This window comes from Engraulis encrasicolus, chromosome 5 (assembly GCF_034702125.1).
Source record: "Engraulis encrasicolus isolate BLACKSEA-1 chromosome 5, IST_EnEncr_1.0, whole genome shotgun sequence".
Taxonomy (NCBI): domain Eukaryota; kingdom Metazoa; phylum Chordata; class Actinopteri; order Clupeiformes; family Engraulidae; genus Engraulis; species Engraulis encrasicolus.
Window position 1 is genome coordinate 15,835,749 of NC_085861.1, and position 17,535 is coordinate 15,853,283.

General features: G+C 43.6%; 1 protein-coding gene across 1 annotated transcript; it reads left to right on the forward strand.

Annotated features, from left to right (window-relative positions):
- Positions 1–117: 117 nt before the first annotated feature.
- azi2 (5-azacytidine induced 2) lies at positions 118–13,413 on the forward strand. Its single transcript, XM_063198750.1, has 8 exons — positions 118–271; positions 1,567–1,786; positions 3,047–3,163; positions 3,969–4,068; positions 5,906–6,048; positions 7,671–7,732; positions 8,682–8,797; positions 12,290–13,413. Exons 2-8 carry the CDS (start codon positions 1,574–1,576, stop codon positions 12,721–12,723), a joined length of 1,185 nt encoding a protein of 394 aa, XP_063054820.1. The 5' UTR covers positions 118–271; positions 1,567–1,573; the 3' UTR covers positions 12,724–13,413.
- Positions 13,414–17,535: the final 4,122 nt, after the last annotated feature.

Genomic DNA, 17,535 nt, shown 5'->3' on the forward strand with positions numbered 1-17,535 from the left:
TGCAAATGTTACACCATTGCTGAAATATTGCGTGCCGTCAGAGACACACATGCTAATTAAAAAAGAAAGAAAAAAATCACCGGAAATAGCAAAGGTGATCTAATGTACTTCCTGGTTTGTGTTTTGTCAGATGACAGCTGATGTTCTGTTTGGGATTGGCAGGGTGAAACGATATTCATTATCGATGAGTTGAGATCTTGCCTGTGGCGAATGGTTTATCAAAGGATGCTTGGCACTTATTCGTTTTACTTGTACAAGTAATTTCCATTCGGTATGTATGTATCCGTGGTGTTTTTGATCAGCAGAAGAGTTAGCGAGCTACAATGTTATGCTAACCAAAATGCATACATGCGGGGCAGTTTGGATGCTAACTTGACCTAGTGTACATGCTAATATGTTTACATTCCCCTATGTCGTGAGGAGGATATATGATACCTCCACTGCCACTAAATGGTGTACGTTGTCATAAAAAGAGAGCGTAGCACAGCGTTGAATGAACCATAATGTTACCACGGACATTATCTGCGTTAGCTAGATGAATTTCTTTGTCCATAGGTAGCTAGCATTATCACCATACCCAGGTGAACAGTCAGCCAGCTAGCCAACAAATACCTGTTCAATACACTACAGGATGCTAGTCATTCATGTGCTTTGTGATTGACAATTTTCATTTTGTCATGACTACACCGCAGATCTGTCTTCCCTCAGTGTTTGAATGTCATGTTAGGCTAGACGTCTATGTGTGTGAACTGTGAAGTCATGGTCTCACAAAGTTACTTTCTCTTTCGGTTCGTTTGAGGACAACCCTCAGACATAGCTGCTTTATCGCGGTTTCGGGAACGCTGGTCATTCTCAACGAGTTCCAATAACATTGTTGCCTGGTTAACACCAGACCTAATCACAAGTGAGATTAGTGTCTTTCAGATCGAAACGATTGTGTAGAACTAAAGGCAGTATGGGAGTTCCCAGGCTAATAACATTGTGGTCTTTGATAGCAATCGATATTCCCATGTCCCAAGTCAGTTTTCTTACAGCTCAATGATTTTAGGTATTTTCTATCTCACTGTCACTGCAGACCTCTTAGTGTGTTGCCAGAGGTGTAGTATCAAATTGTGGGCCCTATGTATAATCAGCTCCAATGGACCCCCACAGCCATATATCTACATAAATCAGACGCTGTTTGACCCTGGTGACTCACACTATAGGCCTACCTCCCTGTACGACATCCCTGTGTAACTTACAATAAACAAAGTTGATGGGGTGGTGTAAGTCAAGTGTATACGTATGTGCAAGTGTGGTGTTAGGTCACTACATGGGTGATGATGGCACTGTCAAGTCAAGTTTATCTTGTAGTCCATTTCAGTCTTCTTGTTGCTCTCTCTCTCTCTTTCTCTCTCTCTCTCTCTCTCTCTCTCTCTCTCTCTCTCTCTCTCTCTCTCGTGCATGTCTATATATCAGTATGTCAGACTTTTTGTCAATAAAGTACTCTTGACATGACTTGTTGACTCATACTCAATGAGGCAACCCAATGTCATCATAAGTAACCTGAGTTGTGTTTGGCACTAGCTTTGGCATGGAGCCCCTTGCAGTGGATGACGACATCTGCATCCTAAAGCACGAGACGTATGGCCCCAACGAGAGCCCAGTGTCCGTGTGTGCCGGGGACGAGTCGGTGGCGTCCCACTTCGCCCTGGTCACGGCGTACGAGGACATCAAGAAGCGGCTGCGGGACGCGGAGCGAGAGAACACCCTGCTGAGGAAGAGGGTCAAGCAGCTGGAGGACAAGGTCAGACAAGATGACATGATGTCACTTTTTTAGCATAGAATGAAACACAATCACGCACTCTGCCACAGATGACATGCTGTCATGATGTCCACTTTTTATCATAGTACTGCAGGGATCGTCATTCACTTTTGTCATCACAGGCCAAAATGGCTAGTAGATGTTAATCTTACGTGCCAAACAAACACTCACTAATGGATCAAAACGGCATGTAAGTTTTCGTTTCTACCAGCCAAGATGTTATCTCTGTGTCTGGATAACAACTGCACAAACAGGTTTGAAATCATTTTACTAGATGCGTGTTTTGTGCCTAGAGGAGGGGAGGAAGAATGACAATAGTAGCAGCTGGAAGACAAGGGCAGACATGCTGACATGATGTCACTTTTTTGTCATGGTACTAACAAGGTCAGACATGCTGTCATGGGGTTCTTTTTAACATGAGGACTTCCATCGTCCCTCGCTCACTTGCCTCCCTGTGGCCTCACTCATGATGACATCACTGGAGACAGAAGTTTAGTTCAATATCTTGCATAAGCGCAATTCTAATGTAATTTTCTCATTTGCAATCAGGATGGTGAATGAAGAACAGTCCCCCCAAAAGTTGTTGTGGCTAGGCTGACCGCGGAGGAAACTTTATTGTTTTCTCCACAGTGCGATGCCACAAGTACAGGCTGACAGGCAGTATTGGAAAGCACTCATGATGGACATTTTAATGAAAGCAAAGTGAAAGTGAAGTGAAAGCCCATCTGGGAAACTCCAACTTCCATTGTTATTGCAACAGCACTCCACAGCATACAAGTGTTCAATGCATGCTCACCCATGCAAGGGGGCAGCCCCCAATGGCGCACGAAAGGGAGCAGTGCAGCGGGACGGTACCATGCTCAGGGTTCCTCAGTCGTGGAGGAGGATTGGATAGAGCACTGGTAAATTACTCTCCCTCCACCATCCTGGTGGGTCGGGAGTCAAACCGGAAACCTTTGGGCTACAAGTCTGACGCCACATGCCTTTGGCAATAGGCAGCACAATTTCAATGAGAAGCAGAGTTGCAATACCTATTTTGGCCACAATCTTTCACAGTACACCTTTAAAAAGATGCATAAACACAAAAGTCATGAAGTTTTCACTGCATTGTTGCCAAAGCATATGTCACAAACACGCAATGTGTTAATATCACAGATCGTTAGGAGTTAATATCATAATTCAAGTGTGCTCCCATCTCATGGTGTGTGTTTTATTTTATTTTCCTTTTTGACCCACTTACAGCTGTTTAGGCCAGAGGCTCCATCGCCCGAGGGGCCCCAGTATGTGAATAAGGCCTTCAGTGCCTACCGGGGGATTTACATTGAGAAGGAGGACCTGCAGATGGAGCTCAACAAACTGGTACCTAACCATGCCTTTCTTATGCCTTGTGTACACCAAGCGCGACATGCGCTACCTGAGCGGCGGAAGTCATTATTTCTCTGTGGAGGGAATACTAATAAAGCTACCAGAGCGAATTTGCCAGGAGCGAAGCGAACTGAGCGACGAGAGCGAATTTTAATGATTAAAGCCAAGCTAATCTTATGGTAATGAGCTATGACGTGGTTCAGAGAAAACCAATTGGAACGTTCATATCTTCGAATGTCCCAGGCTGTCAAGCCAGAGCCGTTAAGTGCTTAACTAAATCAAACATGTCAATGCCGCGTCCAGAGCGAATAAAGCGAATTCATGGCGAAACTTCTTCAACCACCTCAGCTACCTGGGTTGCGTAGGTCGTGCTTGGTGTATTCAAGGCTTTACACGGTAGATGACAAACATGTCACATGGTCTTATCCCAGTGTAACACATAGCATAGGCCATTTGGACATGTAAATCCAGATCATTTCGATTTTATTGGATTGGATTGTAGCTTCTGTATTCAGTATTCATCTTAGGAAAATGGGGATTCTTCTATTAGAGGATTTACGTCTTTTTTTTTTAATTAAATATTACACATTTTCAATATTGCAAGAAGTCCTACAATATTCCCATATCAATTCAGCTATCTGTTTTTTTTGGGGGGGGGTTTTCTTCGTTTTTTTAACAATATTATCACTAGATGATTTACCTCTTAACTTACCCTGTCTCACTCCTGAACCAGCTTCTTAGTATACCCTGCTGGTAATTTGTATCTCACCATATCTTCCTCTCCGTCCTGGTCTGCTAGAAAAAGGAGAAGAGTGAGGGGGAGAGGCATCTGAATGACCAGCTGCAGGCCAGAGAGATGGAGCTGCTACAGCTGAGGACGGAGCTGGAGACCAGCCAAGGTAACGGGCCACACACACACACACACACACACACACACACACACACACACACACACACACACACACACACACACACACACACACACACACACACGCACACTTTCAGGCAGGGTAACATGCTCACAGCATGCCCACCACAAGCACTCAGTCATTCCGCTCAGAACTGTCACATAGGTGACAGTGACACTACTGACTTATTTCACGTCATCTTTGATGTAGAACTTTCATGTGCTATGATTGTGATTTTGTGACAAACAGCAACAACACTGCATATAATAGATGTTGCAGTCAGACTAAAAAATCTGCCTTTTCTTGACTGTTCCTTTTCCAGAGAAAGGAGCCACCAATGAAAAGCAGAAGTTAGTTACACATTTGTCATCAGTCAGTGTTCTTATTGGTTTTACTTCATTCTGTTGGTCCTGTCTTGGAGAATTCTTTGCCAGAACAGTTCCATGTACAAGCATGGTGCGACAAGCAGCCTAGCTGGTTGTATGTTTTCAGCCCATTTGAAGTCTGTTTTATTGCACTTGCATATAAGGTTATGTCTCATTGGTTTAGGAGCAGAGTTGTGACTGTAAACCTGTGTAAAGCAACACAATTTTGAGAAGTGGGTGAACGACCCTGGGTGGGAATGACCTAGAATAGACTATAAGGTGTTCGGGAGAATTACAGGTATATCAGTAGGAATCATGCTTTTCCTGCGTTTCGTTGTTTTGGAGCGAAATGGTGCATAATTTCCTTCCATTACTTTGCATTGCATTTGGCAGACATTTTTTAACCAAAGCGACTTGCAGACGAGGATATAATCATACTCAACAACACTCGTAGATACAAAGTGCAAAGGAAATGTACAGAACAACTAAGTACAGATGCTAAGTAGGGTTAGTTTTTTTTTTAAAGTACATTCGCACAGGGTTAAGTAGAGTACACACACACACACACACACACACACACACACACACACACACACACACACACACACACACACACACACACACACACACACGCCATACAGTCTACCCGGGGATTGGGGCAGCTCATGCATTAATGCAGTTGATAGCGTCAAAGCATTACATTTGTTTAGGTAAATAGAAATCGACCTACCGTAATGTGGACATAGCATAGGCAGAAACATAGTACATTATACCTGTACATGTTCAAGGCTCTAGGTTAGCAAGTTAGCACATTTTTTATACATCCCCTTTAAAAGTTTGGCTATCATTTACTACCAAACCTAATTGAAATCATGTTGATATTGAATAGGCAGTGGTCTAAGTTCATTAAAACACACAGTTTGGGTGATCCCACCCTCATGTCATAAAAACACTTCTGCTTTAAACAAAGCGGATACTGACAATTTATGACACAATAGTATGTCCATAATCATATCCTAATAACAGAGTAATAACAGCTATTGCTAACAGTGACCAGGCAGCACACACTGACACAGTGTGAGGACATTGGAGAGGAATGTCGCCAACTCCCATTGTCATTGTGACACAGCTCTCCACAGCACACAAGTGTTTACTGCACACTGCACACAACGATATTGCATTTATGCCTCACCCCTGCAAGAGGGGAGCCTCCAATGGCGCCCCAAGGGAGCAGTGCGGCAGGATGGTACCATGCTCAGGGTACCTCAGTCATGGAGGAGGATGGGGGAGAGCTCTGGTTAATTACTCCCCCCACCAACCTGGCGGGTCGGGAGTTGAACCGGCAACCTTTGGGCTACAAGTCTGACCGCTTACCCATGACTGGCCATGATGTGCACATATGACAAGATTAAACATGTCCCTGTGCTTTGTTGTTTTTTTTTGTCTTCCTGTGCTGTTTCCAGTGATGAAGAGCCTGAAAACTGCCCCAGCAGGCCCCGACTACTGGGAGGTGGATAAGGTCAACAGCGAGCTGAAGATCCAGACCCTCCAAGCGGAGCTGGAGCGATCTCAACAGGAGTACCGCCGGCTGCAGGAGAAACAGCAGGTTAGACTTGTGGCTCTTGAGGGGGGTGCTGTGGCAGTGACCCGGGTTCGAGTCCTGCCTGGGTCGTCTCCTGACCCTACACCATCTCTCTCCCCCACTTACCTCTGCATTTAAAGGCACCAAAGCCCTTAAAAAAAAAAACAGAAAAGGAATCTCTTGTGAAGTGGAGGAGACGTGCTCTCACTCACACTATCGCCTACTGGTTACTACAGTTTATAATTGGGTGCTGAATCCCACATAAAACATAGATAAAATAAAGCGAAGGACAGTACTCATAGGCTAACAAACAAAGAAAACTCTGAAGATATTTGTTTGATATAGTTTACTATATATTTGTGTACACTGTACAGTCAGTTGTCAGCCTGTGGTGTGGGTTCCATGAGGCTTGTAGAGTAGAGTAGAGTAGAGTAGAGTATCATGTATTGATCCTGAGGGAAATTAACATATCAAGTAGCATACATACTGTACATAAATACAGAAGAGGACACAAAGACATTACACACAACATTGCACATACAGTAGGCCTATATTCACCATACATACAGTACATCGTCTTGTTGTGTTTTCTTATTTCCAAGCTTGGCAATGGGCCATTAAGTACGTTGGGTCTTTTTCTAGGATAGAACTGAAATGGACACCCTCTTGCCTTAAGTTAACGCTACTTGTAAATGCACAACACTACCTCTTTTTAATATATGTTCTATGTATGTCTGCTGTTGCCCAATCTTGCACTTCATATGTCTGGACGGGTATTGTATAGGTACTCTAGGTGTAATGTATGTATATTGTCTATGTCCACATCTAGAGTATAGAGTCTATGTCTGTCTATTGACAATAAAACCGACTTGACTTGACTTGACTACTTCTGCTGATGAGCAGTAAAATGCTTAGTGATAGGCACCCATGCCAAAGTTCACAAGATCAAACAGGAAAAGAACGCTTCATCATTCATTGATTTGAGGTGTTGGTTTTCATCAGTTGGCGTTTTATTCAGTCGGATGATTAACTAGTGTAGACTCGTGTACGCTATGGACTTGTACAAGTGTGTGTGTGTGTGTGTGTGTGTGCGTGTGTGCGTGTGCGTGTGCGTGTGTGTGTGCGTGTGTGCGTGTGTGCGTGTGTGCGTGTGTGTGTGTGCGTGTGTGCGTGTGTGTGCGCGTGTGTGTACACACACCAACACACACACACACACACGGTTTAAACATTATTAGGTGCTAACACACATAAGGTATAATCCAGTGTTTTTCTTCAACTGATGCTTGCCCCTCTGTGATGAACCTGCAAGCTGAGGGATGATGTGTGGAGTCTAGGGCTGTAACGATACTGTGTCGAACTGAGAAATTGTGATACGCAGAGTGGCGATACTGTATTGCTGTGCAAGAAGGCAGTATCGTGATACACCCTTTCAACGTACTGTTACCCTTCATCCAAGCTTCAAATGTGGGGGAAAAAAAGCAAAATATTGATTTTAACAGACAGTTTCAAAAATCATGGGGTGTATCGAGCCGTAGGTCCAAAATCGTGATGCAAACCAAATCGTGAGTCGAGTGTATGGTTACAGCCCTAGTAGAGTCCCAAAGCAACTTTGACTGATGGATGCTGCTTTTATTCCCGTCCAACAGAACAGTCCTGCCAGGACGGCCTGCGCTCGCGATGGGACAGAAGAGGGCTCATCTAACAACAGGTTGGCTGTTTCATTGGCTAGGCGCTTTCTTATTTTTTGCCTTCTACAAATGAAGACAGCGGGGACTTTCGGATGTAGCCATAGATTGTATATTGCTAGCCTGATATACATTCTATGGATGTAGCCCATGAGATGTCAGTTCCGGGTTCTGCCACACATTTAATCCAACCAGTTCTGAATCAGCTGACAAGAAGTAAGCACACAAGACAGATAGACCAGTTACTCAGGGCAGTCACCTGTGTTGAATGGACTCTATGGAAGGGTCCTTCTTTACTTCTGAACTGGGAGTTTGGCACCTCTGCTGTCACACGTGCAGAGCTCTGATGCAAGTAGTTATTCACATTAGACAATTTCCTGCTAGGTGTTTGAATGCCACCAACTTGCAGTTACTAGGCGAAACACAAGGGGGAGATATGAGATCAATGTAAAGCAGATTCTCAGACGTATGTTCAATGCAGTACAAGTAGAAGCAAACTGTCCTTGTATGTGAACATATTACATTACTGAAGACTTCTATCAACTGCTCCCTCAGCTATTATCAGTGAGTCATTTTGGTGCATTTCTTGTGTGTATCTAAACGGTTTCAATTATTTTAGCTTGTGCCAGGCAGTGTCTAAAACTATTCTATGGCTTTGTTGCCTTCCAGTGGGAAGACACAAAATACCAATTCAAAACTGAGTCTGTGTGGTGTTACTAAAATGTAAAATGTTAGCACTGTCTTGTTGCCAGTTAAATTAAGAAAACGAAAAAACAAAGTTCACTGTCCTGAAGTTACCACAGACTTGCCACTTGGTGGCACTGTTACACCATTTGCTTATCTTTTAAGTCCACAACATTAAACACTGTGTATTTTAACTTTTAAATAGAAACATATTTGCAGTCATATGTCACCAATGATGGATTCAGAGAATAATGATGTTGATTATTTTATTGTTATTTTTTTCTGCAGAGAATCGTGCGTTATGAAGTCATATGCTGACCTGTGCAACGAGATGTCTCGCGTGCATATGATGTTGAGGTCGCAGACGGAATTGGTGAAGAAACTTAGCGAAAATCCCAAACAAGGTGAGTGCACACAGATTTACATATTTCTGTTGAAATAAAATAATAGATATTTTTGTTAATTCAATTGTGTACTCTTGGTTCAAGGGTTTTTTTTTGCTTTTTGTTTTGAATATGAGTGCATCTTTTATTTTATTTTTTTGTTTTAACTTTATTACAACAACAACAACAAAATATTTCAACAACTGAGAGTGGCAATACTTACACATTTTAACAATCATCAGTTTGAACCTACACCTCAGGAGAAAAAAAAACATTTGTTCTGCTTGTATGGTGTTACAATGGGACTTAATGCAGCCACAATTTCCACAACACACATAAATAAAGTCTAACTTGATTCACATTTACCATAATCACATTTGCCATACTGTCTGTTTCAAACCCATAGGCAGGAATAGAGGAACATTTTTTTTAATTATTATTACAAAAGCCTTGTGAACTTTGACACTCGCTGCTTTATGATATCTCAATTGTTCTGTGTTCTCCTGTTATCCAGTCACTGTAGCATGGAGTATTAATCTGGTCAATGCAATCAAAGAATACAGAATGGATCAAATAATCTGTCTGCCTCCACCCCCCCTTGCTACACCCCCCTCCCCATATTATAGGTCTTGGCAGTCGGCAGTGTTTGTTTAGTATGCCTGTAATGACCTCAGTGGATAGGCAAGAGGTGTAAATTAGAACTAGCTGGAAGACACACACACACACACACACACACACACACACACACACACACACACACACACACACACACACAGACTGCCTTGCCTTCATCTCTATTCGGGTAAATTTGTGGCTTGGTTTCCGTGCGTCTGCTAAGCAGGCTGTGTGCACTATGAGATGAGATGAGATGGGGTGTTTGATATGTATTTATTCACAGATACTATGGGAATAGAATAGAATATCCCTGCTCCTCTGGGAGACATGACTGAATAATCTGCTACTACACACTCCCTCCACTCCTCCGCCTCCACCACTCCATCTCTCCACCTCTCCTCCACTCCACCTCCTCCCTATTCCTTATATCCCTTCTTTCTTCCCCCTACCTCATCCCGTCCTCCTCCAACAATCAGACTTATGTGCTGAGATGAGAGAACAGGTGGAGAGGTAGAATACGTAGATAGATAGATATAGATGGATGGATGGATGAATGGATAGATAGATAATAGATGGTGGAATGGGTAGATGCATAAACAGATGGCTGCACAGGGAGAGGGAGCATATGAAAAGAAATGGAGGAAGTTTCAATTCAAAGATGAAACAACCCTGTCGAGGCGTTTGTTTATTTCTTCTTCTTCTTCTTCTTCTTCTTCTTCTTCTTCTTCTTCTTCTTATTCTTCTTCTTCTTCTTATTTTTCTTATTATTATTATTATTCTTCTTATTATTATTATTCTTTTTCTTCTTATTCTTTTTCTTATTCTTCGTTTTGGTTATTTCTGTACTCAGTGGAAGCATAAATTCCTGTAGCACAGGGAGGCATGTAAAAAAAAAAATCTTTACATGCTTTCTGCTGGTGACAATATTGCAGAATCACACACAATACACAGTACACAGTCACACACTGGTGTTTGTGACATTTTGTTGCCAATCGCTTTGCGGAGATAAACGTCTGACTCGACTGTGAGTTCCTGTGGGCCCATTGACTTGAGGAGCAGTGGGGGACTTGTGAAGGAAAGCTGGAGGTGTGACTGACGTACAACCATCACTCTCTCTCTCTCTCTCTCTCTCTCTCTCTCTTTCTCTCTCTCTCTTTCTCTCTCTCCATTTCTCTTTTTCCTTCTCTCCCTCCCTCCCTCCCTCCCTCTCTATCCTTCTCTACCTCCCTCCCTCTCTCATTCTCTCCCCCTCTCTCTCTTTCTCTCTCTCCCTCCCTCCCTCTCTCTCTCTCCCTCCCTCCCTCCCTCTCTCTCCATTTCTCTTTTCCTTCTCTCTCTCTCTCTCTCTCTCTCTCTCTCTCTCTCTCTCTCTCCTTCTTTCACTCTCTCTCCCTCAAGCTCTCTCTGTCTGTGTCTTTCTTTCTCTCTTTTCTAGCTCAGCCTCACAGTCTTTGTCACTTTGCATATCTTTGCACGCTCTCTCTCTCTCTCTCTCTCTCTCTCTCTCTCTCTCTCTCTCTCTCTCTCTCTCTCTGTCTCTTGTCTGTCTCTCTCTCTCACACACTCTCTCTCTCTCTCTCTCTCTCTCTCTCTCTCTCTCTCTCTCTCTCTCCTTCTTTCACTCTCTCTCCCTCAAGCTCTCTCTGTCTGTGTCTTTCTTTCTCTCTTTTCTAGCTCAGCCTCACAGTCTTTGTCACTTTGCATATCTTTGCACGCTCTCTCTCTCTCTCTCTCTCTCTCTCTCTCTCTCTCTCTTTTGTCTCTCTCTCTTCTCTCTCTCTCTCTCTCTCTCTCTCTCTCTCTCTGTCTCTTGTCTGTCTCTCTCTCTCACACACACTCTCTCTCTCTCTCATCTCTCCATCTTTCCCTTATGGAGTAGCCAATTAGTTTGCTAAGCCTCTGGGACTCCACATCATCTTCCGTCTGTCTTGAGTGTCGCCATGCTCATCGCTGCCTCTGTGCCCATGTCCTGTTGTCTCTTCACTTCTATCCATCAGTGTCTAGTCTTCTAGATCTCTCTTATAGTATAGTGGTGAGATCAAACATACCAATCAACAAGTCTGACAGGAGACGGAAATCCTGAGCCTGAGCCTTTAACACTTTATGACAACAATACCAAAAAGCTAATGACTGCTTGCAAGCATAGACTAATCTCTACCAAACCTTAAAGGGACACTGTGCAGGAAATTGTTAAAAAAGGTACTGCAACTATGCTGCTCATTGAAACTGGGCTGCCTATTACCAAATTTGATCTTTACATGAAAGTTTGCTAAGTAATAAATGAATATTTTCTAGTATGGCCCAAGTCATTTTTGCAGCTAAAATGGCTATTTCTGGAAATTCAAAATGGCCCCCTTTTCATGTATGAAAAATGTATTTTTTTTCCAGTTATAATGAATACTTAGAATTTGATGGTGGAGTATTCATGAAAAAGGTAACATTATTGAATGGGTAGCATGAATTCTGGAAATAAACAACTAAAAAAAGGCCTGTCTAAATAGTTCGAGAACTCTAAGACATTATCTAAAAGGTATCTTTAGTAAGTTACATGGCAATCTATTGCGAATCTTGGTAGGTAGTAAAATACCAGAGTTGCTGTGATGATTTTGGTTTGAGACAAGAGACTATGCAGTATATATGGGCAGCCATGGCTCAGTGGTTAGTGCACTGGCCTTTAGATCAGAGTGTTGCAGGTTCAAATCCCACCCTTACCAGCACCTCCCTCCATGGCTGAAGTGCCCTTGAGCAAGGCACCTAACCCCACATTGCTCCAGGGCCTGTAACCAATACCCTACACTTAAATAACTGTAAGTTGCTTTGAGTAAACAAGCATCATCTAAGTGTAATGTAATGTAATATATACTGGATGTATCTGTATTCATCTGTTGTTCTTTACAGCTGCTTCCACCGTGCCCGTGCAGTGTCTGGACGATGTGGAGAAGACCCAGACGACGACGATGGTGAGGGTGAGCGTTCCGCGACCCCCCAGTGCCCCTCCACTCCCCTCCACGGCCGGTCGCCCTTGCCCACCCTTCGGGCCCCCCCTCGCTGCTGCCGCCGCTGTTGCCGCCACCACCGTCGCTGCCATGCCCCCCCACGCCCTGCCCGAGGGGCTCCGGGAGGACTGCTGGCAGAGGCCCTACCCCATCCCCAGGCCCAACCCTCTGGGCAGCCCCGCCGTCACACTGCCCCCAACCCAGCGCTCCGGATCCCTGGAGGACAGCTCCTGGTCCATCCCCAGCCCCCCCAGGCCCAGCGACGCACTCTTCTGGGAGGCCAACAACAAGCCACCGCCTAAGAGCACCACCGCGGACTGCGGCAAGCCTTACTAAGCCTTTTACGTATAGAGGGCCAGCGGATGGACAACCTGATTTCAGAAGTTACAGTCCAGTCCTTACATATTCCACATTACCTGGTATTAGCTGTCCAGTTAGGGCAATCGCCTTGTGTTTCTCGACATTATAGTTGCTAACTAAGTTAGCAACTTGGTTGCCATGCAATTTCCCTTTGGGAACCAAGTAAGTTGCTAACTGGTCAGCAACTTTCGAGAAACAGGGTCCAAGGTAGGGCTGCTCGATTATCAGAAAAATCTATATTATTATTTATTTTAGCCAATATTGATATCACGATTTTTTAGACGATATTTCTTTTAAAGACAAATAATTGTGCTAAACAATTCACAATCTTCCCTCCCTTTAGCAGTGTGACTGGAGGGCCATAGAGAAACACACAGTGGTGTTGGGTAGCAAGTCTGCTCTGAGTTCGCAATGGATCAAGTGGATGGGAATGTATTGTGCTTAACATAACCTACCTTTTGGCAGTGTAGACGTATGACAAAAATATTGTTTCAACTCGATATTATGAAATTTGATATCACAATATACATTCGATATATTGTACAGCCCCAGTCCAGGGTGACTTGGAATATCTGGCACTGAATTGTGGCATCTGAATCGTTGGTTGCCCATCACTGTAGGGGGCACACGGTACACAGGCAGTCCTCAGACGCCTAAGAGCACCAATGCAGACTGGGTCGAGCCTAACTGAGCCGTACTGTACAGGGCACACGGTACACAGGCAGGCAAGCCCCTCACACAAACCCAACCCCCCCCCTTACCGTACCCATACAGGTAGATATGAACACCAGATATCCTGTTGACCACTCCCTTCTATTGGAACCAATGCCTCAAGTCGGGTCGCCGCTAGCCTTGGAAATCCCATGCTGCCTTGCACAATCGTTCCGATGTGAAGAGCACTTGTGATTACCGTAGGTCTGGTGGTAAGGTAACCACCTGGCAAGGTCGCCGCCATGTTTAGCTGTCATATTGCTGCAGTCAATTTGTGACGAGGCAATTTGCACATTACCCTGTAGGTGGCGGTAACATCTATGAGAAATGCCATTATACTGGCCCAAGATGGCGTCGCGCAGGGTTGGGCCACGCCAAGCCAAGCCAAAAGGCTGAACACTAGGGGTGTAAATAGTAAGTGTAAATGTATCGATGCATCAATCCTACGGCCGACGATTTAATCAAATCGGGCATTCTTAAGCATCACAAAATACTGGTAGTCGAATTGCTGGCCCCTGTCCAATGCCCTAGCTCCATAACATAATAGAAGTAGAAAAGTATTGGAAAAAACCTAATCGAATAGAATCGTATCGTGGGGAATTCTTAAGTATCGAAAATAATCAAATCCCTATTTTAAGAAATCGACACCATATCGTATCGTCATGGAGCCTGTGATTTACACTCCTACTGTACATGGTATCTGGTGTTCATATGTGTGACTGTACCCAGTTCCCCGTGTACTCACTCCCTGTTTTAGAGACACCTAGTCTGCCTTAAGACCTTCACTTCGTCGAGCTCCCAGGAGGGATGGATGTTTTGGGGGACGACATACAGTACCTCTGCCACTTTGAACTCCAAGCGACGCTCCCCCACACTCCTCTTACTCCGACACACCACCCCCCCATCACCCTGATCCCCAAAACTGACTAGACCTGTTTCTGTGGTCTCCCTATGGGCCTCCGCACATCGGCTCCGACAGCACTGCGGAGCACTTTCGCTTCCGACACAATTCCGACCCCCAAACCCAATTTCACACGAACATAGCATTGATAGTCAATGGGCGGCTCCGACAAAATAGAACTCGTCTCTAATCGCTAGCCGACATCCGCGAATGTCCGCGGACATCGGCGCCAGTGTGCGGGGTTCTATTGAAAACAATGGAATCAAACTTTTGCGGAGCAGTGCTCAGCACTTTGTCGGAGCCGATGTGCGGAGGCCCTAACTGGGCTAAACAGGAGCTGAGCTTTGTTGAACTTGAACTTCACGACGAGACATCTCAGACACCAAAGGGCAGAAAGCTTGACGGGATGAAGGATTTTTTTCAGCGCTGACACTTCGGACAAAGATGTGACGGTGTGTTAGTGTGTGAGATCGAGAGAGAGCGTTAGTGTATTTGTGTGTGTGACTGTGTGTATATATAATATATGTGTGTAAATTCTTCATTTCCATACATTGTAATGACGGCTACTTCTAAATAACTATTTATGTGTGAAGGGAAAAAGCGTACTCCTCTATCTGCTGTACAAATATGAAACTCCTGAAACAACTGAACTCTCTTCACGTTCAGGTGAGCTGTTTTGACTATTAGATTTAACTTGCCAGTGGTAGTCAAGTCAGTGTATTTCTTTGGCTGATAACAGCTGGGGAGGGGGGGTTGGGACATTGTGGAGGAAAAGAAAAAGGAAAGACTTGACCTGATCAATTGTTTACTGTCTTGAAAAACATCTGAGGACTCCCAAGGGCCACTCCACAAAGGTGAATACGTAATGACACGCCAACGTTTGTTCACCCGCTCAATGGTACTTAGACCCAGGGCTTCATTCCCATAGCGAAGCATTCAATGCCAAAATGCTCGTGTCCTGTCTAGGTTTACTACAGTCTCTGAGGAATGGGGAGGTTCCAAAAGGTTTGAGTGTTTAACGAAAATGTTAGAGAGCCTTTGTTGCGGGGGGGTTTTCCCCCCCAAGAGAAATTGAAAATATAGCAGCTAAAAGTGCAATTTTAAAACAATATGAGGACATAAATATAGACCAAAAATAAAGTCGTTTTTTTTTGTAGCGTGGAAGTTTGGGCTTCAGGGCCTGGGCCCGGTGGGCCTGTACAGTAATCCATCCTTGTTTTATAGAAAAGCCGCATCCTCAAATGTCATTTTATTTTAGTGGGTTAGCATGACAGACAGATGTTTCAGCCTAAGCCTTCTTCAGCGTCGCTGAAACGTCTGTCTGTCATGCTAACCCACTGAAATAAAATACAAGAATCACACCCGAGAGTGCGGCTTTTCTACAAAATATGAATGTTGCTGTTCGAACCGAAGAGCCTGTAAAAAAAAAATAGGAGTTGAGCGCACTTTCTCTGACTCCACTGGACAGGAACGGTAAACTAAGATGGTCCTCTGTGAACAATTTTAGAATATGCTGTTTTTATCTCTTTTGGGGAAGTGACTTGAAGCAGATCATTTACAAGGTGTTTGAAACATACAGACGGGCAACTTATACCAAGTGTGGGAACGCTAGTTTTCACGTTAAAAGTTTTGTATCCTATATAAACTGACACAATATCAGTGGGTGTTGTAAGGGGGAACTCAAAAATGTGGTTTGTTCCTTAACGATGTGTTTTTATTTCTTTTGTGAAGAAATGGAAAGAAACAAGCTTTTATTCAATTCAATATCAATTGTGAATGTAATTTATCTTTCTTTTTCTGAAACTTAGCAAGCAATTGCAGTTGGTTCGGAAGAATGGGATGGGATGGCAGGGGTTTGTTTCTTAAGGCCCCATGCTTGGACTGGGTCAGAGCCAGGTCACAATGTGAGGGGATGTTTTTAAAAGGGTAGTTGGATGCAGAGCTATGGAAGTAAGAGTTAGGCTACCACCATTGACCTCCATGTTCCATTTTTACACAAATATGGCGACTCATGGAAACTTTGATGTACAGATCGCCATTGCTATAGTTCCAAAATAGTTCCAGGAAGTAAGCGTTGAACATGCAGTTGAGGTAAATGTAATTCATTTTAATTCATTTTTATGTCATCTTTGCTTGTCACTGTATGTAGCGGTTCCGTGTTAGTCTTAAACGAAAAGAAATCTGCTGCCTAGATTTATTTGAATCTACGTGAATCACGTCACCAACTGACTTCCTGTGCCCCAGTTGTCACAACTCTGAATTCCATGGCTCTGTTTGGGTGCATTTAGTGCCTATAGTAATGTAGAGTGACCAGAGGTGGACAAGTCAACTTGAAGGCTAAAAGTCCTTCCCCGTTTCCCTTTGCCTGTCTAATTTAATCCAGGCACCATCACAAATTTTCTCATTTACCTGACTGAAGATTTTTTTTTATCATCTTAGTCAGTGAGTGAGATGATTTCCCCCAATGTGTTGTAGGACTCTTTACTTTCTGAACTGGGAGTGTCCACCTCTCTATGTAACTAAGATGTTGATAATGTTATTTGACAATGTGATGGTGATCTGTGGTGTGTTGTTGAAGGTATATGGTATTGATTTTTTAAAAATCTTTTTTTTTTCTCCTTTCAATTTAAATCGTTGCTGCTCTAAAATCACCATCGGAAATATACATGGGAAACATAATCCTGCATGTCCATTGGAATATACAGGACACACATATTTACTTCCACATTGTGTGATGCATGTCAGTCTCAGAAGTCGCAGAAGTGAATTGATTCATCACTGAAATAAACAGTAATTGGTCATGGCTACCTACTTAAAAAAAACTTGAAAATGAGCTACTGGTAGATCTAAGAGACTGTACAGCCCATAAATTGCCAGTTTTCCTCCGTCACATCATTGTCTTGTCAAATTTGTTTTAAATGATATTTCCAAATGTTCTGGAGTCTGCCTCCCTATAAATGTATATCAAAGGTATATAAAGACTTCACTGATCGGAGGCTCCATTTGGAGGTGGTTTATAATGCAGACAAAATAACTTTCAAAATGAGTCTGCATCTCACACATGCAGCACACACACTCAAATACAGAAGGCCTACAGTACATCTCCAACGGGGATGGCATTTCTGGCAACCCTATTGACTCCATGTGATCTGTGTTCAGTGTTCTGATAACAAATG